The sequence below is a fragment of the Myotis brandtii genome, unplaced genomic scaffold (assembly GCF_000412655.1).
Source record: "Myotis brandtii unplaced genomic scaffold, ASM41265v1 scaffold220, whole genome shotgun sequence".
Classification (NCBI taxonomy): domain Eukaryota; kingdom Metazoa; phylum Chordata; class Mammalia; order Chiroptera; family Vespertilionidae; genus Myotis; species Myotis brandtii.
The window spans coordinates 2,303,290-2,311,830 of NW_005358250.1; the positions used below are offsets into that span (position 1 = coordinate 2,303,290).

Genomic DNA, 8,541 nt, shown 5'->3' on the forward strand with positions numbered 1-8,541 from the left:
GTCCCCTCCCTCGGGAGCCGAGTGGGACTGTCTGCGTCCCTCTCTCCACCCCAGGCAAATCCGGCTCCAAGATTCAGACCACCCCCAGCAAACCCGGCGGGGACCGCTATATCCCCCATCGCAGTGCGACCCAGATGGAGGTGGCCAGCTTCCTCCTGAGTAAGGAGAACAACCATTCGGAAAACAGCCAGACGCCCACCAAGAAGGTATGCGCCCCCGAGGGACTTGGGGCCAGGGGCCCGTCTGTGCACTTCGCCCCACGCCATCCCGCCTCACCCACCACCACCCTTCTGTGCCAGGAACATCAGAAAGCCTGGGCTTTGAACCTGAACGGTTTTGACGTGGAGGAAGCCAAGATCCTTCGGCTCAGCGGGAAACCACAAAAAGTTCCAGAGGGTAAGACCTCTGAGGTTCACGGTGTTTGGAGGGAGATGTCTGCTCTTCCCACCTAAGACTGAGGCGGGGCAGGGAGGCTTATGGGGCCTTCCAGGGGAGGTTTCGGGTCTCCAGGGTCGAGTCTCCCTCCACTGGGACAGGTTACGAGAACAGACTGAAAGTCCTCTACAGCCAGAAGGCCACGCCCGGCTCTAGCAAGAGGACCTGCCGCTACATCCCTTCCCTGCCGGACCGGATCCTGGATGCCCCTGAAATCCGCAACGACTATTGTAAGTGCGGCCTGCGCCTTGCTGGGTGGGTGGGAAAAGAGGGCCTGGGCACCAGGCAGACACGGCAGCGTGTGTCCTTGCCTTTGCCCCTCTGGCAGACCTGAACCTGGTGGATTGGAGCTCGGGGAATGTGCTGGCCGTGGCATTGGACAACAGTGTGTACTTGTGGAGCGCCAGCACTGGCGACATCCTGCAGCTGCTGCAGATGGAGCAGCCTGGAGACTATGTTTCTTCTGTGTCCTGGATCAAGGAGGGCAACTACCTGGCTGTGGGCACCAGCAGTGCGGAGGTTCAGGTAAGGCTTGTCCCTGGGCTGCAGCTCTGTTGTCCCCAGACCCCGGGAGCTTGCCCAGGAGGATGCTGTGCCAGGGCCCAGTCTCTGATGGTTGTGGTCCTCTCTCTCTAGCTATGGGATGTGCAGCAGCAGAAGCGGCTTCGGAACATGACCAGTCATTCTGCCCGAGTGGGCGCCCTGTGTTGGAATAGCTACATACTGTCCAGGTCAGTGGTTTTTGCTAGTCTGTTGCAAGATCAGGCTATGATTTTTTTGCCCTCCCCCAACTGTACACCCCTGAAGGGAAGCAGCTCTGCCCTACGGTGGCATTTGGCGCTGTCACAGGACCTGATTCCCATCTTCCTTCTTGCAGTGGCTCACGCTCCGGTCACATCCATCACCATGATGTTCGGGTAGCAGAACACCATGTGGCCACACTGAGTGGTCACAGCCAGGAAGTGTGTGGGCTGCGCTGGTCCCCAGATGGACGACATTTGGCCAGTGGTGGCAATGATAACTTGGTCAATGTGTGGCCTAGTGCTGCTTTAGAGGCGGGCTGGGTTCCCCTGCAGACATTCACCCAGCACCAAGGGGCTGTCAAGGTAAGAGGGGCTCAGCTGGGGCCTCTGCAGACCCTCACCCAGAACCTGGGGAATATTACAGGGAGATGGGATGCTGGGATTGGACTAGGTTAGTCTAGGACCCTCTATAACTCCCTGCTGACTCCACTTTTGTCCCATCTAGGCTGTAGCTTGGTGTCCCTGGCAGTCCAATATACTGGCAACTGGAGGGGGCACCAGTGATCGGCACATTCGCATCTGGAACGTCTGCTCTGGGGCCTGTCTGAATGCTGTGGATGCCCACTCCCAGGTAGTCTTTTACCTATTCTAGTCTCTCACTTCTAGGTACATTCTTACTCTTTACTTCTTCCTGGGCAACTATGTCCTCTTCAATGGCTTCGCTAAGTCTGTACCCTGATGATTTCCAAACTTCTAAATCAGCTCTCACTCAGGCGCTCCAGATCCATATTTCCAACACCCTGTGGCCCATCTCCTGTCCCAAGTCCTATAGGTGGCACCAGCCTAATAGGTTCCTAATTAAACTTGTTACTTCCCTTTGCCTCCCCAAAATGTGTCCCTATGCCTCCTCCTCTTATATTCTTTTTTTTAAAAAATATGTTTTATTGATTTTTTACAGAGAGGGAGAGGGATAGAGAGTTAGAAACATCAATGAGAGAGAAACATCGATCAGCTGCCTCTTGCACACCCCCTACTGGGGATGTGCCCACAACCAAGGTACATGCCCTTGACCGTAATCGAACCTGGGACCTTTCAGTCCGCAGGCCGACGCTCTATCCACTGAGTCAAACTGGTTAGGGCCTCTTATATTCTTTGAGAGGACAGAACCTACTTAGAAATCTGAAAAAACCTAGAATCTTTCATCCTCCTCACCTAGTCACCAAGATAGCAGTTTTACCTCAAAATGTCATTCACAAGTGTTTTCTCCCCTCAGTGCACTGGTCTCAGTATTCTTAGCTCCTCTAGTCTGTCCTCTACTGTGGTCTGGGTGGTATGTTACTGTCCTCCTTAAATCCTGCAATGGTTCCCCATCACCTACAGCATATAACCCAAATCCATTAGAATTTGATGACTTTGCTGGTGAGTCTCCCTGCAATGACTCCAGCTTCTCCTTCCATTCAACACCCATTCTGCCCACCTTCATTCTAGATTTGGGCTTTTGAGCCAGAGTTCAAATTCTGGCTCTGTCACCTACTAACTTAACTTGCTTGTGATCTTAGGCAACTTGCTGAACTTCCTTCTGCTCGATTCCTCATCTGTAAATGGATAACAGTTATAATTCTCAAAAGGCTTTTGTTAGGATCATCGCCACTCAAGTCTGAGTGACCTGGCAATGTTCCTAACTCTAGAATGGACTTACTTCTGATTTGAGTAGTCGGCTCTATGCTGTATCTACACCATCCCCTCTCCACAGGTGTGCTCCATCCTCTGGTCTTCCCACTACAAGGAACTTATCTCAGGTCATGGCTTTGCCCAGAACCAACTGGTTATTTGGAAGTACCCAACCATGGTCAAGGTGGCTGAGCTCAAAGGTATGTGCTAAATGACAGAAGCCAGACACAAGAGACTACATATTGTATGATTATTTATATGGACTATCCAGAAGAGGCAAATGCAGAAAGATAAAACAGACTAATGGTTACCAGGGGCTGGAGGGAAAGGGTAATGTGTGCCTTTCTTCATGGAGTGATGAAAATGGTCTGGAATTATAGTTGTGATGATTACACAACTTTGTGACTATACTAAAAAGCAATGAATTGTACAATTTAAAAGAATAAATTTTATGGCATGTAAATTATTATCTCAAAGCTGTTACAAAAAACAAAACCCAAAAAAGGTAGGTTGCCCTCAAAATTGGAGAGTTATAGTATGTCTACATTCATGTGCTGCTCTTACTTTTTCCTTTCTCATGCCCAGGTCACACAGCCCGGGTCCTGAGTTTGGCCATGAGTCCAGATGGGGCCACGGTGGCATCAGCAGCAGCAGATGAGACCCTACGCATGTGGCGCTGCTTTGAGTTGGACCCTGCACGGCGGCGGGAGCGGGAAAAGGCTAGTGCACCCAAAAGCAGCCTTATCCATCAAGGCATCCGTTGAGGACCAACTCATCACTTCAGTTTTTATGTTTGCTTTTTTTATTTTTCTAATAAAGTCATGTCTCTCTTCTCCTTGCATGACCTCTGTCTCTGGCTTTCTCAAGGGGCTCCTCTCCTGTGTTTGAGAGCTAGAAATGTCCATCCTGTGGGAGCCTTGACAGGGATAGCAGGCTTTGTACCCCACCTCCTCCACTTACATATACGTACACACACAGCCTCAGTAGTTTCCTCTGTCACTTTTAATGAAGACATGAGTGAGCAGCCTCCATAGGCTGTATTCCCAGGCCTCCCACCCACTCGGACGTATGGGTGGGAAGGAGGGAGCCTGGGTCCGTAGTGACAGATTATTGCTGACCTCTTCAGTGTGAGGAAAAAGGCCACAAGACCCTGGTGGGGGCCAGTCCTGAGTGCTTCTCTCCCAAGTTTAAGGCAGGGAGGGGGAAGTAAGCGTCCAGCCCTTTCAGCCCCCAGCTCGAGTGGCAGAGGGCAACGAGGCCACGTCCCTGGGGCTGGCTGGGACAAGTGGGTGAGGAACGGAAGCTGTGGTCCCTGTGTACCAGCTGTGGGGAGGGGAAGGCTTGTCCCCTGCTCAGTCCTGACCACATAATCCCTGGTCACAGGTGTAGTTGGGGAGGACAATGATGGATGCTGCCCAAGGTGCAGTCCTGAGGCACTTAGGTGGGCGCCTAGCAAGAGCATGGTTCTCAGTTGGCCTTGACTTTGGCAGTACCTGGAGCTCCATTTTGCTGAACTACACGGGGCAGCCGTTTGCCTTTGGTGTAAGAATGATACCAGAAATTGGAGAAGAGCACGAAGAAGATGGTGCCGTACATCCAGATGAGGTGGATGATGACTGGGTACTGGTAGTTACAGCTGGGCATGAAGTAGTACTGGGAGATGTGCAGCGAGACCAGGACAAACTGGATCTAGGATAGAGAAAGGCAAGGGTCAGAGGGAATACTGAGAGGGCTGGAGGGAAAGGGGGTAGAGAAAGACTGAACACTGAGTGGGGGATAGTGTCAAAGGTGAGAGAGGTTGGATAAAGGAAGGATCCAGACTAGTAGTATTGGGATGGTATAGACCAGGTCCAGGCCCCTCACCAGCTGGATGGCTGTCATGTGCTTTTTCCACCAAAGGTAGGGCTGAGCCACAGGGCCAAGGGCAGATAGTCCATAGTACAGGTACATGATGACATGCACAGAGGAGTTTATCATGGCATGGAAAGAGCCCATTCCTCCTGTGGATGGACAATGAACAGGGTCAGGAGAGTCGAGCCTCTAATCCCCAGTGCCTGCCCCTTTTTCCCCCAATGGCATTCACCACTCACCTGGGGCAATTCTCACTCCCCACCACCAGCTCCAGGGAAGCACTGAGTGATGGAAGACATGTAAGAAGGTCACCTGTCCATCTTTTTTCCGGAGAATAAAGATCACCTGAGCAGAGTAGGGAAAGGAGTTTCAGAGTCAGGGCCTCTCACTCCTTTCTCCCCCACTTCAAGTTCTCATTTCATATACTCTCACCGTGTCCATGAGTTCAATGAACTTGGAGAAGAGGAAGAGCCAGGCCACTCGAACCATCTGCAAGAAGTTAGGGCAGCCTTAGGACCCCGCCCCTCACTACTAACTAGAGCCTCCCTAAACTGGCCCATGAACACACGTCACACCCAAATCGCTCCTATCCCCAGGTTGTTTACCATGTAGGCACCCCCCACCCCCCAACTCCCTCCTATTTACCCTCAGTGCCTCCGGGTTGTTGGAAAAGTCCACAGGGTCACAGCGCCAGGTGTAGCTACTCAGCCAGCCAGACATCAGGAACTAGAAATGGGATGTGGATCAGACCACCAGAATGCCCTCCCTCCCCCCATTCCCTCCCGTTTTCTAGTTGAAGAGATGGATCTGAGCCTTTCTGGAAAGGAGATGCATGCTCTGGCTCTAAGGCCTGCCCCTTACCCTGCCAGCAGAAATTAAAGCCTAGGCATCCCAGGGTCCCACCTCATAGACAATGTAGAGGGAGAGTGCCACCAGTGAGAAGTTGTAGACAACCATGAAACCACGCAGTTGGAAGGGCTTCCGATTGGCCATGATTCGAGGCCCAAGTGAGAGAACGAAGTACACATAAGTCAGGAGAATGGAGGTCATTAGCAAGGGGGACCCCATCAAAGGGTAGCCCTGTATCCGGGGATCTGCAAATAAGGATCAAAGGAGTCAGGAAGGGACAAAGGAGTCAGGAAGTGCACAGGGTTCAAAGGGTCCCAATCAGGTGTACAGATATGAGGTCAGGTCACAAAGGGTCAAAGGGGTTGGGAGGGCTTTCCATTAGGTGACAGCCCTAGACCCAGAGATCTCAGGACAGGAGGGAGGTAGGGCAGGTGGACAGCATCTTACCCCCATGCTTCATCATGCTCTGGTACACGTTCACAAGAGCTTCCATCCTAGTTAACGACTCTGGGGAGGTATGGAAGGCGGGTGTCAGCCAGGGCTGTGTTCTCCCATCTTACCCCTGACCCACAGACAGGACAGAGACCAGACAACTCCCGATACTCATTGCAAAAGGACATAACAGAGAGAGGAAGGAATTGCTGGGGACTAGGGGTAGGAGGAGACAGTCTGGCGGGGGCATCTGCTTCCCACACATCCTGCCTGCCTGGGAAGGGCTGTTCCACCCTTCCTCTCCACACCTTCCTCTCTTCTCTTCACTCTCTGCTCTTCTCTGGTGGTTTTTACTTCATGACCTCCCCTCCCCTCTTACTCCACAAGAAAACTCTCAATTTTTATCTCTTTCTAGAAAGTCTTACCTCTCACTTACAGAAAATTCATCTCCCGAATGAACTGCCTCTCCCTTCCTCACCAAAGTCTCTGGCCTCTCCAGCTCTGGGTCGTTCTTCTCTCCAGGGATCCTCCCCTTCAACCTCTCCTGGCCCATTTCGGGATGCCCTTCTCCTGGGATTGTCCTTTCCAGGACTCTCCTCTCCCGAGGGTCCCTCCTTTGCCCTGCCGGGACTCTCACTTCCCAGCCCTTCCTGCCCATCCTGTCCCTTCTTGGTTGGTCCCTCCTGTCCCTTCCGGGACTCTCACCTCCCAATCCCGCCTGCCCCTTCCTCCTCTCCCCTGCTGAGACATTCCCAGGCTCTTCTGGGCCCTCCAGAGCTCTCACCTCCAGCCTCTCGGCTCCTCTCCGGTGCTCTCCTCTTGCCCTTCCTCTCTGGGAGCCTGGCTCTTTGAGACTCCTGCCCTGGCAGCTCCACCTGTCTGACTAGATCTGGCGGCAGCCCCGCCCTCCACCCACCCCCGCTGCACTGCACATGGGGTGGAGGGTGGGTCCAGGCCACAGGTCAGTGCCTGGAGGAGCAGGACCCACGAGGATTGAGAAAGCCAAGTAAAGCTGGGACTCACCGTCTACCCACCCTCTCTAGATCAGTCAGATGGTCTAAGGTTTTAGGTTTTGAATCACAAACCTGCTGAGGCTCCAGTCCCAGCCCAAACCTTGGAGCAAAGAGAACTGCAGAAAACCCACACCCAGCATCTGCTAAACTAGCCATAAATTCTCAGTTTGTCCTACTTTAAATGGGTACTATCACCCTTCTCTCCCAGGGAGGGGCAGGGAAGCCAGTGGCATGTGAGGAGGTGGGGACGTGGGGGAGGTCTCAGGAATCTTCCCCTCCCTCAGGGAGGAGTCTAATGATCTAGGCCCTCTCCCCCTCAGGACCTCAAGGAATGACGGAGGAGGGCTCACTGGGACACAAAAGCCAGACCCAGGGGAGCCTGGGGCTCTGAAGAAGTCCCAGAGGGATAATGCAGTCCCTGAACAGCCGGGCAGCAGATGCTCTGAGAGCAACCTGCGCAGGTACTGAGTGAAGAACACACCTGACACATCCACCCCTCACACACACATACTGGGCACACATCCCACAGATGCTCCCCCAACCTCCATGTCAACCCCCAACTGCCCCACCATCGTCAGGCCCAAGTCCTTCCATACACACATGGTCTCACACACAGCTCTCCCCTCACCCACCCAATGACCATATCACCAAGGGCTAGCACACATATGCACACATGGAGCCTACACAACTCCTGCCGGCAACAGCTGCCCTCCTCTGACACACCACCCAAACAAGCCTCCGTGGACGCTGACATGCATAGTTTCTAATACTCAGACCTGCTCCAAAAATACATTCACTCTAGTGAACACACCCTAAACACTCACACATCCTCCTAGGTCCTGCATTACCATGTGCAAATGCTTAGGCTCACACATACATGAGTCACAGATAAATGTGGTCACATACATAAGCTCATACAGCCCACTTAGCAGGGAATGCATATAAAATCACCCATACCACATGCTGACACACACCTGTCCTCGGTCAAGCATACAGATCTCTTTTCACAGATGACAATCATTCATTCATTCATTCATTCACAATCATATTTTTGCTGTTTGCCTATTCTGTGGGAGGGCCTACCAGGAGAGGGTAACATGTGCTCTAACACACAGTTCCTTCCTGACCCATGAGTTTGCCAGCTTGTTATCTCTCTCAACCACCACACTCGCATGCACCCTGGAGGTCAGGAGTGGCTCAAGGTTCTGGAAAGGACCTCTCTCCAAGCTAGAGAGGAATCTGGGTGTGTCCCCGCAGGGGAACTCGGTCCTTCCTTTTAAGATGGATGGAAGGGAAAAGGAAACAGGCAGAGGAAGGGGGAGGGGAAAAGAGGAGGGAAGAGAAGGGAGGAGGGAGGGAGGGGACAAGAGGGAAGAGGGATAAGACCTAGAGGTGGTGGAGGAAGGCCTAGGTTTGAGTAAATGGGGTCCACGCACGGGAGGGCGGTTGCTGGAGAGGCCCAGCCCCAGAGAGCTGGGACCTCCCACTCACTCTCCCCAGGAACAGCCTCGCCCACAGCCAGGGCAGGGCAGGGCAGGGCTGGGCCG

The 8,541-nt window shown here is 53.0% G+C and overlaps 2 protein-coding genes across 4 annotated transcripts in view; one reads left to right on the forward strand and one right to left on the reverse strand.

Annotated features, from left to right (window-relative positions):
• The window catches only part of CDC20 (cell division cycle 20), a 4,192-nt gene extending 504 nt beyond the window's left edge, over positions 1-3,688 (forward strand). Inside the window, exons 2-10 of the mRNA XM_005866106.2 lie at positions 6-206; positions 300-396; positions 537-665; positions 764-960; positions 1,072-1,166; positions 1,313-1,541; positions 1,684-1,809; positions 2,932-3,049; positions 3,435-3,688. Of these exons, the coding sequence (XP_005866168.1) occupies positions 6-206; positions 300-396; positions 537-665; positions 764-960; positions 1,072-1,166; positions 1,313-1,541; positions 1,684-1,809; positions 2,932-3,049; positions 3,435-3,613 (1,371 nt within the window). The 3' untranslated portion in view covers positions 3,614-3,688. The remainder of the gene's footprint in view (positions 1-5; positions 207-299; positions 397-536; positions 666-763; positions 961-1,071; positions 1,167-1,312; positions 1,542-1,683; positions 1,810-2,931; positions 3,050-3,434) is intronic.
• Positions 3,689-3,833: 145 nt separating this feature from the next.
• The window catches only part of ELOVL1 (ELOVL fatty acid elongase 1), a 4,957-nt gene continuing 249 nt past the window's right edge, over positions 3,834-8,541 (reverse strand). Inside the window, exons 1-8 of one of the 3 annotated variants that reach the window (XM_005866090.2) lie at positions 6,766-7,618; positions 5,997-6,056; positions 5,604-5,794; positions 5,346-5,426; positions 5,133-5,189; positions 4,940-5,045; positions 4,713-4,849; positions 3,834-4,538 (exon numbers count right to left, since the gene is read on the reverse strand). In XM_005866090.2, coding sequence (XP_005866152.1) covers positions 4,317-4,538; positions 4,713-4,849; positions 4,940-5,045; positions 5,133-5,189; positions 5,346-5,426; positions 5,604-5,794; positions 5,997-6,042 — 840 coding nt within the window. In that variant the 5' untranslated portion in view covers positions 6,043-6,056; positions 6,766-7,618 and the 3' untranslated portion in view covers positions 3,834-4,316. Of the gene's footprint in view, positions 4,539-4,712; positions 4,850-4,939; positions 5,046-5,132; positions 5,190-5,345; positions 5,427-5,603; positions 5,795-5,996; positions 6,057-6,765; positions 7,619-8,541 lie in introns of those variants that run through there. The other 2 variants (XM_014539578.1, XM_014539579.1) reach the window with 2 other exon arrangements.